This window comes from Parus major, chromosome 5 (assembly GCF_001522545.3).
Source record: "Parus major isolate Abel chromosome 5, Parus_major1.1, whole genome shotgun sequence".
Lineage (NCBI taxonomy): Eukaryota > Metazoa > Chordata > Aves > Passeriformes > Paridae > Parus > Parus major.
Genome location: NC_031774.1, coordinates 45,487,348 through 45,505,844, shown reverse-complemented (window position 1 = coordinate 45,505,844; position 18,497 = coordinate 45,487,348). Strand labels below are relative to the sequence as shown.

At 35.3% G+C, this 18,497-nt stretch overlaps 1 protein-coding gene across 2 annotated transcripts in view; it reads left to right on the top strand.

Moving 5' to 3' along the window:
- The window catches only part of TTC7B (tetratricopeptide repeat domain 7B), a 104,468-nt gene that overhangs the window by 61,194 nt on the left and 24,777 nt on the right, over positions 1 to 18,497 (top strand). Inside the window, exons 16-20 of one of the 2 annotated variants that reach the window (XM_033515010.1) lie at positions 3,737 to 3,834; positions 7,199 to 7,363; positions 9,128 to 9,178; positions 12,977 to 13,117; positions 15,661 to 15,863. In XM_033515010.1, the coding sequence (XP_033370901.1) occupies positions 3,737 to 3,834; positions 7,199 to 7,363; positions 9,128 to 9,178; positions 12,977 to 13,117; positions 15,661 to 15,863 (658 nt within the window). The remainder of the gene's footprint in view (positions 1 to 3,736; positions 3,835 to 7,198; positions 7,364 to 9,127; positions 9,179 to 12,976; positions 13,118 to 15,660; positions 15,864 to 18,497) is intronic. The other variant, XM_015631028.3, reaches the window with a different exon arrangement.

Here is an 18,497-nt window from a genome sequence, read left to right as displayed (position 1 = left end):
AATAATGTGAAAGAAGACAAGACATTAGAAGCATAGAAGCATCAAGGATCACAATGATAGAAATGATGTGCTTGCATAGTCAGCATGGCTGTTTTTTAAAGGGAGGTCTTACTTATGAACCTATCTAGATTCTTAAAAGGCATTAACAAATACATGCATATAAGTTGTTATAGTCCTGTTTAGGTTTCCAAAATGCTTTTGTGAAGGTCCTTTGCTATATATATTTAGATAAGCTGCAAAAACAAATGAGAAGGCTACTTAGCAGAAATCCCTGCTGGTACTATTCAACATATTCATCAAATACCTGGAGAAGGAGACAAGCAGATTTTCCTGATATCTGGTTGTTTGAAGGGTTGACAGCTTCTGGAGAAGAGATGCTACAGCAGAAGAGCTTTGTACCAGGTGCCATCAGATACCTGTGTAGCAATATGATGGACATTCAGTTTTTGCTGTAGTTTGATTCCAGTCATGTAAACACATGCATCACTTTAAGAAGATTTAAGGAGTTGACCTAATGGCAGAAATGGGAAAACTGCTTCTCTGCTTAGGAAGCTAGTGAGCATTCAGAGTAGCAAAGTTTGGAGGGTGTGGCAGGAAAAGCCTGGGAGGGCACCTGAATCAGTCACAGCATATTGAGAGACCCTGACACTGCATTGTGGAGCAGGAAGCATCACTCAGGTTATAGAAAGCAAGTATGTCAGCAAGCAGAAAGGTTTGAGCTGAATCTTTTCAATTCAAAGTCACTGAATGAGGAGTAGGGGCCAGGGAGAAAATTTGTAACCTAGTGGGTGGTGCTTTATTTTAGTTAGCTGCTTGTATGTGTGGGCAGGCAGGGTTAAAAGTTTAGTATCAGAATGCTGCACTTTGCAGAAGAGCTACAGTTTCTGAGCGAGCCTAATTTCTGACTGGCTTTGCATGTACTCCAACACAACTTTTCACCTTCCATCTCTGATGTTATATCCTTTACACATATCAGGGCTCTAATCATAGCTTGTCATTACTGCATTGTTGTTCTTGTTCTTGTGCTAAGAGCTACTTTGCCATGTGAAACACACGTTAAGTAATGCCTCCTTCAGACATTAGCAGTGACTGTGAAAACTTACTCTTGGCTGTGTCAGCTTCAAACAGCAGTGGTTGATAACTCTTCTTGGCACCATTCTCCTTCAAGAGCATTTAAGAAAAATTAGTGAGGACTACTTTTCATCTGATTCTTTTTCTTTTTTCATATTGATTTTTTTATCTTGACATCTAAGTCTTTTCTTGAAGTTAACAGTAGTGCATTAAGATCAAATTCAGAATTGAATGAACAGAAACTGTGGAAAAGTGTCATGATGGATGGAGATAGGTTTCCCAAATCACAGAGTTACATCAAGCAGTGAATAAGGAAGGATACAGAGTTGTAGTCTTTCTTTGGCTGGTCTGTGTGAAGTGTAGGGACTGACTACCTACATATTGTGTCATGGTAATCCAGATCCACTCTTATTCCGGGATAGGAGTTATTGCTGAGACCTGAAATGTGACTGGGAAATTCTATTCACTCAGCTCCACTGAAGAATGATGACATAGGATTGTTGTGAAAACTTTAATTTTTCAGCCTTTGCAGTTTTAACACAGACTTCATTTTGTTGCAAAGCACCATTTGAAAGTTATGTCTCCCACTGGAAATAATTGAAGCCTTTTTGAAAAAAAATTAAGCCAGTAATAAAAGGTCTTTTAATAACTTTAAACTTTTTTATAATGTTGTTTTTCAAAGATTTAAATATTTTTTATGCTTATTTGAAATATCTTTTTCTGTTATGAGTTAGACTGAAAACTAATTTGGTGTATCATTCTCCCAATGAGATAAGAATTTACTTTTTTGATAAGCTGTGATTTATATTAAATGTTTCTTCTGCAATGAATCAGATTTTGTGGGAACATGGGTTCAGTGTCCTTAATAATATTTTAATAATAAATATAAGTTACAAATACCTAGATAAACCTTAAAAAGGGCCAAGTGCAATACTGTGAATTATCTTTGTTCAGTCAATATAGAACTTTTGTCTTTAATTGATATACAAACCTTTTTCTCATGAGATGATTAATATGAATTTTAGAACTATTTTGTGATGCAAGGCTTGGAAGGTTTAAATGTTTGCCTTTAGCCTACTGCTTAAAATGTATTAGAAAATAGTTGAATTCTTTTCCACTTCATGGTTTGCATTTGGGAAAGGAACAAACCACAGTGCCAGTTCTGTGCTTAGAAGATATTGAGAGTAGGTCTGGCTCTACTTGTCAGCAACATTTGGCATGTGGTTGCACGTGGCTTGAGGAAGTAATTACCACAGAAAATGTACACCAAGTGATGAAACAACTATAACTGATATAGTTAATCAATAATCAGTTATATAACTGATAGTGTATGGCCCAGAAACTTCCCTTCTATTTCCTGTGGATTTCTATAACGATGTCATTTTCTAAGGAAATAATGCAGTAATGTCAGGGTAATGCAAAATTTTAATTCTACCATTTTAATAAACACTCTAAAAAGAGGGAATGTTGTATCACTGACTTCTGCAACTATTAAGAACTGTTGGGAGACTTCTTGCTCTTCATTCAATCCAAAGAAGGAGGCAGTTGTAAAATTAAGGCAAATGGAGAGATGTGCTGAAGTCCAGGTTTGCACTTTAGATTAAAGTTTTTCAAGCTTTACTTTAAACTAAGAATTTTGCGCGGTTCTTTCTCTTCAGGGAGAATCAGACAAAAGATTGCACTCTGCTAAGTTGGGCTAACAGTTCAGCTGCTTTAAAACTTAATTACTTTTAAGTTTGTGGGGTGGTTTGGTTCTTAATGAAGTTTTAAAGAAAATATTTATTGATAATGAACAGACTTAACAATCCTAAAAATGAAATTTCTTTATTAATCATAGAATGTTAAAGAAGGAATGCCCATATGTGCTTCCTTACACTTTGCTGACAATGTGTCTCAATAGTTGCCTCATCTTAAGGAGAAAAAACAGTCAGTTCTTCAGCCCCTGTTCTCCTGCTGAATCTTTAATAGTAATTCTAGGAGCAATTAGTTTTCCAGCAAGCATATCAACAAGAAGCCTGAGGGGCAGATATGGATTTACTGCTAGAGTAGAAGTTAAGTGCATTTGCCCCCAGATGCAATCAGTAAAAATCACTGCTACTGCTTAGGCTCCTGAGAAGTGTTCAAAATGTTTCTGCCATGCTGTTAGAATAAAGTTCACCATTAGACAGTAAATATGTATATGTGCATATATTAAACACCAAAACCAAAACAGCCCTTTATAGCATCTTTACCTAAAATTAGTTGTCCTGGCTTTAGCGCCTCTATTCATTTTGGAGAAAGCAAGGATTTTCAAACTTACACCTGCATTCTCAGCTTTCTATGAAACCTATACTCCATATCATATAAATACTCAAGGTACAATAGATTCTTTCTTTAGAGGTGTTAGTTATAAATTAAATTAAAAAACACTATTGCCTTTTTGCTTGTATTAATTATGAAAACAGAATTGCTGAAGTAAATAAGGATTTAATTTTGCTCAGCTTAATTCTGTTTTAATGCAACTGGCTTAATGCACTGCGAGTGGTGAGTGGTGCTTGGTACTAAATTTGGTCATAGCAGTAACTTTTATAGCAAGAACCTTTGTGGGAGTAGGGCAGCATGCAATTTGTATATCAGTATATAATTTTGTATTTTAATAGCTTACAATTTCTGTACTTCATTACAGTGATTCTGGACGTGGGAGCAGCTTGTTAGACAGAGCTATTGCTGATAGACGACAGCTTAATACAATTACATTACCAGATTTCAGTGATCCTGAAACAGGTAAGAACTGCATATGATCAATAAAAGAGTTTAAATAATCTGGCCATCAATAGATTTTGCATTAGTTATTTTTTTTATTTTGCAAAATTAAGTTATATTTTCATTCATGTCATGTAAGTGGAAATAGACATTGTGTGATATAAAATTTTTTTCTTCTTTTTAATTTATGAAGTACTTGCTGTCCACATTCTCTGTAAATTAAAATATCTGTGCTATGGATCTTGCTGAGTTTAATAGTATTTCCTTATGCAAGGGTTAACAATTAGTAGGCTGAACTAGCCTACTTGCCAAAGTCCTGAGCTTTTTCATTTGTTCATTTTTGTTTAAAAGATAAAAAAAAATCAGACAACTTTTAATCTCAAAAAATAGAAAACATTGTTTTTAATTAATTAAAATCTCAAATATATGTTAAAATATAATTACATGGGTTGCTAGGCTTACTGTGGACATACTTGGACATTATAAGCAAAATTTATTTGTTGTAAATCATATATACTGTGATATTTTTATATACATATAAAAATTGTGGTGCACAGGTATGCTACATAAAAGCAAAAAATTGTTACATATCAGTAAATACTGACAATATTTAATTTGCTTCTATTATTATATTCAGTTATCCCAATGCAAACTAATATACCTTAGAAGTTATGCAATCAAAAAGCACATGAGCCATTCATTCTGCATAGATTGCAGAAGGAATTATCATGATGCTGCTAATTCCAAAAACTTTTGCCATATCTTACTTGTGTTCTAAATATTGAGAGTTTTCTTTTTTCTGGGTTTTAAAATGTCACAATGCTTTTCCTGGGACCTTTCAGGGGTGTATTTCTGCTCAATCACTATTTGACACAAACAGCTTATGGGAAAATTTGCCAGCCTACGAATCTGAGTGCACTTGGCCCATAAATTAAGACACATTTAGATTTGTATTGTACGTCTAATATCAGAATACTGCAGTAGAAAAAAATCCTATTTAGCTATTTAACTTCTGAAAGTTAAAATTGGATTGAATGTTCTCTCAATTTTGAATTTAAAGTAGTGTTCTGTTCTTGCAATAATGCAAGCAATTTTGATAGCAAAGGTCAGGTCACCTGATTTCAAGGAATAGCAATATGATGTGGATTAATTAACATGGAATCTTCTCTCCTTGTATTTGTATAATTAAAAGGGATAAGATAACATTATATCATGCTATGGTGATCAGGTCTAGCTGATTGTTTCATTTTTAAGAACATAACTACATTTTATAGGTTTCATACACATATATGTATATATGTGTAGACATAGCTATTATGTCTTCAAAAAAGTACTTGTTGGGGTGGGTGTTGTGAAAGGTTTTTTGTGGTTAGTTGTGGTTTTCTGTTTGTTTCTTTTCCAGTGGGGGCATACAGCTCTTGAGTTATACCTTCAGGGTGTCCTATTTTATATCTGCCACACTTGAGAACACAGTGAATTGGTGCACTTTAAAGACTGCATATTCCTCAATGCTTTTAGAGTAAATATGAAACCTCATTCAAAACAGTGAGCTTTTCAAGCAGCTTGCCCCAAATTCAAATCTTGCAGCTAGTATCCTGATCCAAATAGGATCTCTGCATACATTGTAGTTTTTCTAGAATGGTCCGAATTGTGTTTTTTTCTGAATCTTAGCTATATTGTTAGGAGTTAACTCTATTATCAAAGCAAACAAGATGTAAAATTAAAAATATGGGATCTGTTTTTGATTATTTATCTTATAAAAGATAATTGTGGAGGATCAGTGGGTAGATGTCCCTTATGTTTTCTTTTTTTTTAATTGGGAGTAGGAGTTGATTTTGTTTGTTGGTAGATTCTTTTTTAATTGTTAATTTTAGCAGAAGAAACCTTGTTGCAATATTAGTACTCAATTTCTGGCAAGGACTAGAACTTTGTTAACTACTGATTCTATGTAATTATATATATGAAAAAGCTCCACATCCAGTATTTGTCCAGAATTCTTCATCAGAGAACCTTTATAAACCTTTTGCAGGAATTAAAAAATAATGGTACTACAAGAATGAAAGCTTGTCGTAGTGTCTGAGTGTTAAGCATTTATTGTCAATATTGCCAATAAAATATTATTCACAACAGGTAGATGATAAAAACAATAGATGATCAAGATGTTAGACCTTTGTAGGGCTGAAAGGGCTCACCTGCAAAATTTGTGGACCCACAATGTTTAGAAATGCAGAAGGAATTTGGCAAATAAGTAAACAAATGTTAAAATGCAAGAAAGTTCTGGCTGAAAATCCTCTCAGGATAGAAATGTTTGCTCCCACACACCTCCTTAAACTACCTCGTGTAATGTTACTTTGTGAATACACTTGTATGTCTGGATACATGTGAACATTTGGAAATTTTCCCCTTTGTAACTTTGCATGCCATCTATGATGATGATCCCCTTTGTCTGTGTAGTCTGAATTCAGTCATCTAAATACCAAGAAATGAGAGCTAAAATTCATGTAAACTTCATGTAAAATCCTTCAAAAAAATCCAGGTGCAATGGGTATATACACTTCTTCTTTATAAATGTATCAATTAAGTAGAAGCTGACCTTTTAAGAAAAAAAAAAGATTGAAAACTTGATTTACATGGAGCTCTTATCAATCCTATAATGATTAAGTGATTTAAGTTTTAATTTGAGTAGCCTTTAAAATATCAAAAGGTTATACTGTGGATTTCTTACAAAGTTAGACTGTTGATTCTGATGTCCTGATCAATAACTGTAAAATTTACTTTAAGTTTGTCCCTGTTTCAGTTGGATTGCCATGAGTGGCATGCAGTCATGTTTGTATATATTGATGAAGGAAATAAATGTAGACTGGGGAAAAAAAGAGTTCTGATGAATCAATCAATCCCACAGTGAGACAGACACATTACAGATCCAAAGACAGACAAAAATATGCAAATCTCTATAGACTCATTGGCTATTTGCTTAAGATAAATTTTGATCAATCTTTTTAAAAACTTTGTTCAGTTTGGTTGCAGTCCACTGAGTTTATCATAGAAAGAAACAATATTACCTGAGTTTTAGATTTTAGCCTTTATTTTCCCTTAAATATATTTTTTTAATTTATGCATTGGAACATAGGAAAAAATATTTTATTTGCTTTTTAATCAAATTTAATATGAAAGGAGAGCACATAAAAATCAAGGGGTATTTTTTGTTGTTGTTGCTTTCAGAAGTAGTATTTGTTTTATGCAGGAGCCATTTCAATCTTACTGAATAGTGAAACAAATGCTTTGCGTTTTTAGCATCCATGAGTCCATTAAACCCTGTTGGATCTTTTTTTCTTTCCTGTCCCCCCCCACACCCCCTTACCATTCTCTTTGTTTCGCTTTTTAGCCTCTGATACTTCCTCATCTTCTCTCTCAAGAACAGAGTCTCCTCTCCAACTGTTTGTATCTTCTCATCTTCCTCATCCTCATCCTAAACCAGATACCTTTGTCTGGCCCCATGCAGCCTCTCCATACTGTGACCAAGTTCCTGAGCCCTGTTCACCTACTCGCTGTAAATTGGCTTTCTATTCCTGATGAGCATGTTTGTGCTGTATTTTTCTGATAATCTTCATAGCTGATAAACCGTGGTTGAACAGATTACATTTCTACAGTGTCAGTGAAATCTGGCCTTTCAGCTGCTTTTCATTAAACAGTGCATAGGTTTTAAGAGTTTCATTGGAGAAGGGTGTTTTATTTATTCCAAAAGATGTAAAGCTACAGACATATTTAATACTCTGTTCACATGAGTGTTACAGAGAATTATAGGTGTTCAGTGAAAGAGATTATTGGTCAAGGCTGCTTTGTAGCATTTACTAATGTAAATTATATCCAGTGCTGGCATCTTTTGCCTAACATGACTGTCCCTGCTGCAGAATCTCCTCTTATCTGGACAGTTTTTTTAATAACTTAATTCCAGAAAGCCTTTAATGAATTACATCCAAAACGTTCCCTGAAAAATTCACATGAAGGAAACCGTTGCCTAAATATCAGTGTGTATCATAATGCAGTAGGGCATATTGGAATGATTTGGAGGAGGCATTAGAGCAGTGAAAATCAGCATTCTGCTGTTTCAAGTATAGATCCTTTCTGTTAATTGAAATGATGCCAATTTAAGCCAGCTTTAAGATCAATCTCTATGCTGTTTGAATACAAAATGTACACTAATGCTGCCAGAGTAGTTCAGGTGACAGGATAAAATCAACATAGTTTTTCAGCCATTTCCTTTTAACTCCTTTTAACTTCTCTTAAGTTGTCCTTCACTCATACTTTTATACATAGCACTGTTTTTTCACTGAATTCACTAATTCATGATCATTTCAATTTAAGTAATTTCAGATCACTGAAATCTGATCTTAAGAAATTAATTTTGACACCTGGTCTATAGACTGATTTCATGTCAAATATATTTATTCCAAAGCAAAAAGCTAGCAAAGAAACCTTTGCATATTAGCAAAACTCACTTGTTAAATAGCTGACATAAGGCTAGGGTTGAAAACACTAGCTCATATGCAAGCCTGTAAGTGGAAGTGCCAGGAAATCTGTGTCCTACAGCAGTTGAAGTCTGATCTTGTTGAAGCTTTTGAATAGCTGATTGGCTGCTATTACAGGTTTGGGTGTCATTGAGTTGAACTTCTTCAGACCTGTACTGTAAACAGGACATCCCAGTTAACATTAAATGACTTGTTCCTGGTCTTCACAAAGCTGTGAGTAAGAGCCTACTCAAGAATGAAGGAAAACTGAAAGAATGATGAAGCCAAAGCACAGATTCCATTATGTGAAGCCCAAGTTTTCCATTTCCAAGCTACTGTATCTTCAGGGAAAGGAGCTTCTACCATATACAGGAGATGTAGCAGAACCATGAGAAAGGAGAAAAAATATAGTGGAGTCCTTTGTATGGTGTCAATAATTAATGAAAGTTAAAGCAGTCTGAGTAAGGAGCAGTTTCCCTAGATGCCTGTAGTCTGTTAATATAATTTCAGGAGCTGAAAATGTCATGTTCTATGTCTTGCTCAATTCAATTTTTTTTTCTAGTGAAAGAAGGCAAGGGCATTTTGTATTATTGACTTGACTTCCAATTTCTGTTGAACAGGAACGTGATTTTAGAGGTGTAGCATCTTATTTAATTTTTTTATCTTTTGAACTCTTGTAAACCTGATTTACAGTTTGAAGGTTATCAGAAATCCTTTGGCTTTCTTAGAATTTTTGGCTTATATATATATATATAATTTTTTTCTTTTTACTTCGAATTTTAATTTGTGGTTTGATCTATCCAAAGGCAATCCATCAGATGCTTATTTTCATGGGGTTTACTCCCTTTTTTCAGTTTGTAAGTAGTATTCACTGTGCAGTTCTATTAATTTCTGAAGGACTAAAATCACCTTTTCCTTTCCTACAAAACACACGTTTTGTCCATCAATAGTTGAAGTTTGATAGTGTGTAAAGCAAGGCTGATGCTCTTTGCCCATTCAGTCACCCTAAGGCCTGTAAACTTAAGAGACCTGGATGCACTCAACTAACACTTGCATTTAATAATTAAAGAGGCAGTATTCATTTCTAGAGGACTGCAAATAAAGATATATTAGGCAGGTCTTGTGTAACACAATGGCCAACTGCCAGGACACTGTATTTTACCACTGCTGCTCCTAAAGAAGAATGCTGATCCAGAATACAATATTGCAACAACTGTCATGACTGATAATAAGCTATTACTTTCTTTTGTGGTACAAATTTTGCTTGTAAAATACAATGAAGAGTACACTTTGAAATAATGAAATTATGAAAGCAAGGTAAATAAGAAAGAATGGAGAATATAGATCAATAAAAATACTGCTGTTTTAATCAGGACATGAAATAATATCCTTTTTCTCTAACCAGTTACCTTATAAAGCTATTATATCGTTATATAAAAATGATATGATTTTTTTCATTGATTACCTCTCCATAGATTTTTTGGGGGGTACTACAGGAGATCAATTTGGTGAAGGAGAGAAAAATAAGAAGACACATAAGCCAACATGTTTGACAGTGACTAAGCACAGAAAATCTTTTTCAAAGAGCTGAGAGTATGCTTTGTGAATGATGCTGTCCCTACCTAACTATTATCATCTCCATGCACAGCTTTCTAGTAAAAGATAAGATAGCTTTGTAATTTGTGATTGTTAAAGGTATCCCAGACTCTTAATGAATTTTAAATGGAGAAAAAAAGTGAATTTTGGCTAAATCTGCCAATCTGTCTTATTGAATGCATTAGTTCAGGGATGTATTAGTCCTGCAGAAGGTGCTGCCTCTTTGTATTATATAATTGCTTTCCTTAGAGTTCTCTGTGTGTCACACCACTAATGTTCTTACTTCCAGCTCTTTGCATGTAAAGTGGAGTCATGGGGGTTTGGGGGGGATTTTCCTTTTTTCTACTGCATGAGCATTGCAGTTAAAGCATTTTTTTCTTTATGTAAATATTGAAATGTTTAAAATGGGATGAATGTAAAACTACTGAGTAACATTCTCCTTTATGGTATAAAAAGAAATCCTGCCATAGTGGTTTTGTGAGCTGATATGAACATGTTCCATGACAGTCCATTCTATTACTCATTTTCAGAAGGGAAATTGATGTACATAGCAAAGTGATTTTGTTTTTCTCAAAGCTGTCATGCCATCTAGGTCCTGATAAAGTCCACATATTAGTTTATGTCCATTGCACTGCATTGTGAAGAATTTATGAGGAAATGACCATGGAAAGAACTGAAGAAGTCATAACAGGCTCATTTGCATATGGTGTATGGTATTTATAAATGGTATTTAAAGAATGAGTTCATGTGGACTCTCCTGTAACATTTAAGAAAAGCCTGAAGAGAATAAACTGAATACTTTATTCACAAAAGTTTAACTGTAGCTGTGACTTGGAAAAGAAGGGTTTCTGTGAGATGACTTAATTTCTTGGGTAAATTGTCTTTTTTCAAGGCTCTTGGTAGGTTTCCTATTTGAGATTGAATTGAAACATTGGATCTGCAACATGGTTGTTGCAGATAGGATGTTAGTATGATGAGCAGAAACTAGATTCTGGGCAAGTGCCATTAAAGGAAACTTGAGTAGGAGGTTATACCTTTTTGGTTTAGGAACATTTTGTCATGGTTAAGACCTTCTGTCACACTTTGCAATGTGATTGTGATTCCAGATGATAATCAATTTAAGTAGTGAATTCTAGGTCTTGCAAAGACAGTGCCTGTTTCACACTTGGCCTTTTTAGTATAAACAAGCTTCAGAACAAAGCTAAACAAATGGAGTGAGTAGTAAAAGCGAGTAGCCAGGATCTATTTTGGTGATGTATTAATTTTCCAGGCCTCATGATTTCCATTTCAAAATAAATGCTCTTTGCTGCTTCTGGTATTTGGAAGGATTTTAATTTTTTTTTTTTGAGTCTTAAGTGTCATGCTATAACAGCAGGTATAGGAGTTGTCTGGGAGGAGCAAAGGTATTTTTGTGTGTGAAAGACACAGTAAAATTTTAAATGAGAAATTGCTGCAACTGTATCTGAACATTTCAAGGAAGCTACAACACAGTGAATTGTATGTGAAAGTGAGGATATGTTTGTGTTTGGCTGTGGGTCCTGACCTCAAATCAAAGAAAGCCAAATGCAGATACGATAAGACGAGAGCAGAGCTGTGACAAAACCAACAGAATTTTTCAGAATTTAAGCTTTAAAATAAGAGACACAAAAACTATAGTGAATGTTCAGCTGTGCAGGCTGGATTTTGTGTTGTTTCATCAACCAGTAAAAAGGAAAGCAAACTCTACTGCCAGACACTGTTTCAGATCTTCAGGGCAATTCCTTGTTCATAATGACATGAAATGCTAATTACGTCCTGTGCTGCTTTTCCTTTGTTTCTTTCAATTAAGGAAACTATGATGCATACTTTCAGACTAACTTCCTCTTCTTATGATCTGTGTACTAGGAAATTCTGGTGCTTTCTGGTTTGCTGATTTATCTTGTCACACTTAAAAATGTATATTTCATGTGACAGATCTCTTCTCATTAAAATTCTTAGAAAACCTATTTGTTTATTTCTTAACTTGTAATGATGAGGATGAGCTTTTGGTGTGCAGTTCAACTTGTACATGATTCAATACTTTCTTTTGGAGTATCTGCCATTGTTGATCATTATGGATATGGTGATGGAATTAGACAATTTCTCATCTGATCCAGTCTGGAATATTTTACTGCCTTTATTTTTAATCAGGCCTAATCAGTATGAGATTTTGTAATTTGTAATTATAAAACAACTAGAGATATGCTGAGGCTTAGATGACAAGAAGGAGGGTAGTTTAAAATATTCATGGTCTTGATTTAAAAAAAAAGTCATGACTAAATACGCTGGCAGTAATTGACTATCCAAAGTACAGTTGCCATTAGATATTCTCTAGTCATAGAAGCTTTTTTAATTCCAGTACATTGAAAAGGGTATTATTTGCCAATGAGATTCTAATCTGACTTGGAAATGATACATTTTATGAGAATTATCCTTAGTATGCTCTGGGAATGTTTTTTATGCAAAAAAACTTTGTGGACTTTTTTGCCACAAAGTACTTTAACTCAGCCTTCTTGATTAGACAAGTTTTACATTCAGTGCAGTTTAACCATGTATTTGTGATAGTGTATGTCGTGATTGCTGTGTGTGCTTTAGTTCTCTTTATTTGTTCTGTTATCAGTTGTAAAATAATCCTCTAATTGCACCTGTGGGAAGACATAGCTAATACTAACATCAAAGGGAATGCAGTAACCTGAAGACTACAGAGTATGATACCATCACAAACCTTTTTTGGATTGCACATTGCCAGAAAATAGGTGTCAATTTTAATGGAGAGTAGTCATAGTAGCAACCCCAAAAAATGTCAGGTACAGTTACTGAAGTTTAGTGTGTTTTTTAAATAGACTTTTAGACCAATATAAAAGCTTTCATAAGAAAATTAATCTGGCATTTAAAAAAATTTATCCAAAATGGTAAATGTAAATTAAGTATTGAGTTTGGGGTAAAGCCTCTTATGAAAAGGGTTGCAATTAAATGTTTTATGCAATGTATATGGCCTTCATTATTTCTGTTCAGGTAAATTCTTTTTATTACTTCTGCAGGTTCAGTCCATGCCACATCAATAGCAGCTTCCAGAGTTGAGCAAGCATTGTCTGAGGTTGCTTCTTCTCTGCAAAGCAGTGCCCCTAAACAAGGTCCCTTGCATCCTTGGATGACTCTGGCTCAAATATGGCTTCATGCAGGTATTGTGATAGTAAATTTATTTTTCTGTGCCCTCTTTTATCTTTTCTATGCCCTCTCCTCTATTGCTAAGCCTAAGGACTTACCAAAATCTGTTTGTTTCATTCAGAATCTCTTACCACTTATCAGATCATATTTTTCTCATGTGTGTGGCACTGAAACAAGCCAAGAAATAAAAAGCACACTGGAGTTGCTCTGTGTGTAAGATCATTTATGAAAGATAAGGCAGTAGTTTTAGAATGCAGCTGTTACCAGTGGAGCCCTACTTTCTGTAGAACAAACACTCTCTGCCTTATCCCTTAAGAATTTAGTTTCTGAAGTATCAAGAGTATCTTAGTGCCTGGAAATCTAGGCATCTTTGGAGAATCACAGAATATTCTGATTTAGAAGGCGCTCACAAGGATCATCAAGTCCAGCTCTTAAGTGAATGATCCATGAAGGGAGGAACCTGTGACCTTGGCATTACTAGCACCGTTCCAACCAACTGAGCTAATGCCAGGTCACTAATTTCATTGAATGGAAAAATATCTTTGATTTTCCAACAGAGTTCCTGTAACTACAAAATTTTATAATAGAAAATAAATAACTCTGCATATTCAGGGAAGGAAACAATAGTAGTAGTATTTACCAATCTGTCTTTTGCAGCTGTGATAGTGAGCCTGAATTCTGTTCTTTACCTTCTGGTTTCATTAATGTAAAAGACACAGGATTGTTTGTCTAAATGTGGAGTCATCTTGAGTGGATTTAGCATTATTATGATGCTTCAAGCCTCAAGCTAATTGCAATATCACAAGTGGCTGTTACATAAAATCTTAGCCAGAAAATGATGATCCAGTGTATTTGTGTACAGTTAAAAATGTATAACATGCAATTGTTTGTATTGATAGCTAGATCAGAAAGATGTAATTTAGAAATCAGCCAGCAATTGTTATGCTTTGTTCTGCTTTCAGAGCATTTTTTCAGTGACACAATTTTTTCTTTCATGTTTTTAACAAAACAGTGCTTTATTTCATAGCATTTTAATTTACCTATTTACATCTACAGTTTTATGGTGTAAAAGTCACTGCAGAGTAATGACTCCCAGTTATAAATGGTTTAGTGGTTTAGAGGAAAAGCCCAGAAGATTGAAAAGATAGCAATTACAGTGATTAATAATAATGATCTCATTTGGGTTACTCAAAAGCAGCACAGATTAGAACAGGGCAAGGTCCAGTAGTGTAGTTGTCTGCTCTGCATTGTGGCATCATTGATTTTAAATATTTATAAATTGTCACAGATGACCTTCTCAGTAACTCTTAGCATCTATAATGCTGATAATTTCTCAGCCTTTCGTGGCAGCTTGTTCCACTACTTATTTTCTGTTTGGTGGAGTTTTTTTTGTTTTTAAAAAATTCTGTGGGTCACATGCTGTTTCTGGTTATTCAATTTATGCAAGTGGCTGCTGCTGTTTTGTCCACAAAGGAGGAGTCTGGACACATTTTGCTGATTCCTTTTTAGTTCACAACTTAGTCAGATTTCCATGCACATTGGTGGTCTGATGCTACAATCTGCTACGCAGGCCATTTTCTACTCTTTAAAGTATCTTTAAAATATTCTGCCATGGGAAGAACACATGGATAAAGCTATTGAAAGCAATTTTTTCATAAGCAAGCTCCTTTAAAGGCACTCAGATATCAGTCTGATTCAGAGTTTTAGGCATAATCCAAAGTCCATTGCTGCAGTGGGAGTTCCTGATCTGAGAGCCTTTAAACCCTAAGATGGGTGGCCTGTACATTACAGTGAGAAGCATGTCTTGAGCAGTGACAGATCACTTTGCTGTTTTAATGCAGCAGCTTGATTTAAACCTTAATCTATAAACCTCTTGTACAGTGTGACACAAGAGAATGCAGTCATACAGTTACTTTGAGGCTCTATTCTTATTTGGTCTGTACCAACATAAAGGAAAAGATCACCCAACACAGAATCTTAATAGCTTTTTCTTGCATTTAGTATCTCTATTCTTCTCTTCTCCCACTCTTTCAGCAAGAGATAAGGAAGATAAGCAAGGCAGTGAAATAGCAGTGTTGAAGAATGTAAGAGTGTCAAAAGAGCTACTGAACGCAAATACTGCTATTGTTAGTTGTTAATTACTCACTGAATGAAAATTTTCTCCCCTATAGTCAGTCTGACTTGTCTAAGTGTGTCAGGCTACTCAACTGATTTAAAGAGTCCTGGAATTCTCACATGCTCACATCTTAAAAATAAAACTAAAATGAAAAAATCCAAGGCTTAAGATAAAAATAGCAAACTCAGAAGAATATTTTGGGGTTTCATACAGCCATTTAGAAGTTGTAACTCCTGATCCACTTAGAAAAGCAACTTTCCTGAAAGAATAATTCATTTAAAATAATTGAGGTAATGATTTCTCTTTTAAGATGAAAATTTTTTTTAGGAAAATAGTCCTAATCTAAAGTGAAACTTTTTACAAATGCAACACATGTGACAACATCTAGTCATGGTATGATGAAGCAAGAATCATTAATTGGTCCTGATATTCCTTCCACAGCTGAAGTCTACATAGGAATTGGGAAGCCTGCTGAGGCCACAGCGTGTACCCAGGAAGCAGCTAATCTCTTTCCAATGTCACACTATGTCCTCTACATGAGGGGTCAGGTGGCTGAACTTCGTGGAAATATTGATGAAGCCAAACGCTGGTATGAAGAGGCCTTATCCATTAGTCCTACCCATGTGAAAAGCATGCAGAGGCTGGTAAGTCTTGAGCCCATGTTGATAAGCAGTGTCATCTCAACTGGTGGTGCTGTACTGTGAAGTCTTGACTTGGTGTAGGTTACCCGGAACTTGTGAGTTTGGGATCTATATTCTTATTATGAAGTGCTTTGGAAACAGTCTTTCCTGGCATTTATTCCACACATCTTTCGTGTGTTGGGACGCAAAAAGGATTTGCAGGCCATAGGAATATTTCAATCCTAATAGAAACTATAGAAGATGAAGCAATATGGAGGTGGCTTATGGTAAGAGAAGAGTTAAATACTTAGTTGCATACTGTACAGGAAAGACCATTTTGGTATTCTGAAGTAAAAGTTAAATTCATAAAATCATAGGATATTCTAAATTGGAAGACACCTACAAGGATCATCAGGTCCAACTCCTGGCCCTGCACAGGACACTCCAAGAGTCACACCATGTGCCCTGAGAGCATTGTCCAAACACTTGTTGAACTCTGTCAGGCTGGTGCTGTGACCACTGCCCTGGGGAAGCTGTTCCAGTGCCCAACCACCCTGGGTTTTCCTTATATCCAACCTAAACCTCCCCTGGCACAACTTCAGGCCATTCCTTCAGTCCTGTCACTGGTCACAAGAGAGAGATCGGTGTCTTCCCCCTCCTCCTCCCCTCACAGGAAGCTGTAACTGCAATGAGGTCTCCCCTCAGTCTTCTCCAGGCTGAACAGACCAAGTGACCTCAGCCAGTCCTCACACAGCTTCCCCTTAAGGCCCTTCACCATCCTCAGTGCCCTCCTTTGGATGTCTTCCAGTACCTTGATGTCCTTCTTACATTGTGGTGCCAAAACTGCACACAGGACTCGAGGCCACACCAGTGCAGAGTATAGCTGTTTTCTGCATTCTTCATGTTTATTGATTACCTTTATGCTATGTGATTTTTTTCTGGTTTTGAAAGGTAGAGAATCAGTCTTGCCCTCAAATGCTTTTTGTAGTACAAAGTTACCTTCCCCAGTATAAAGGTGTGGTTGTTTATATCCTTCAAAGATACATACATGTATATGTTGTGTGCTTACTATGTTAGGAAAATTGCTTTCTTTTAATCCAGTTTTCTTCCAGATAGAGCAGAATAAAACAGCTGAGATCAGCTTCTTACCCCATCTTTTTGTTCAGTAGAAGTAGAAGCTGGTTTCTGCCTAGGTACTTATGAATTATTCAGAGAAATTTCTTGTGCATCCCTGAGGGAAACATATGAGACAAAAGATCAGCTAGGAAGGCAGCACAGCAGAAGTTTTTTATTTCACCTTTTCAGCATTTCAGGATATTTGAGCCTGCTGACAAATGCCAAAAGGTCCCCTTTCTTGAAGAAGCAGGCAGTCAATCTAAAGCAGTGTAACTCAGTGAAAATGAAAGCTCATGTTTTGCTGGGTGTCTTTTTGCCCCTCCTCTGAATATGCCTTTGAATAAATAGTCTGTAAACACACTGTGCTCTTCAGAATGGCTGAGAAATTACCTGTCTAAGAGGCATGTGAGATGAAAATTACTGGGCTTCCAATCCAGGTTTCCTTTTAATGAGATTTTCTATTTGAGTCCAAGCTTGAAGGTAACTGTTCATTTCATTGGATTGGACAGTCCTTTTTAAGGATTCCTATAATTTAAAATTTTGTTTCTAAGAGCTTTTCCTACTGTTCTATACCTTTTCTGCACTAGGATATTGTTTTGAGTAGATTCTGAGAGATTTATGCTGCTTAAATACAAGTATTCAAGATGTATGCTATAAAAATACTTGTCTATGTAATTTCATGTATGAGAGAGTAAAAAATTCTGTATCCTTCTTGACCTTTTGACTATTGCAAAAAGCATTTTAATGAGGAAGCTTGCAGTGCTTACTCTTGCCTGTGTGTATAGATGAATATCTGTACATCCCAACACTTTGTTTGTGTATATTTACCTATTTATTATGAAGAGATATGATCTCAATGGCAGGGGAGCTATAGCAACAGCAATGTGGAGGTACCAGCCTCTATGACAACAGCTGAAACATTAACTTCTAATATTTGTATTCACACTTCTAAGCTGACAGTTGGTTTATGAATGAAAGTTCTGTGCAAAAGCCCCTTATTTTAATATTTTAAAAATATTTTATATGGCTTTCTAGCAATGCTTAGAAATCAATATCAAATGCAACTGTTTCCACATAAAAGTTACCTTAGAACCTATATTTATTTAATAAGTTTTGGTGAATTTCCTTTTGAAGGGTAAATACTGAGTATAGATCATAGTAACTTAATGTGAAAAATGCAACAAAAAGCAAGTAAGATTTAAGGATGGCATGAGTTTTAGTATGCAGCATCTGTATCCAGGCCTGCTTCTCCAAGTGAAATTACTTGAAGTAGTTGAACCTGGAATCAGTTTGGAAGGACTTTTGATTGTTTTTATTAAAATTTTAAAATGAGTGACATCTGACACTCAGTAAAATTTCCTGATGCTGTGGTTTGGAAATCTTGATTTGAGAGAGTCTTTGTAGTTTTCCAGAGGAAAAAAAAAAAAAAAGCTAAATAAAATGTTTATTTCAATTTGTATGAACAACAATAACATATTGGGAATAGGAATTTTCTCCTTTTATAATCCATCCTTCTAATGATGTTACATCACTCTGGTAAGA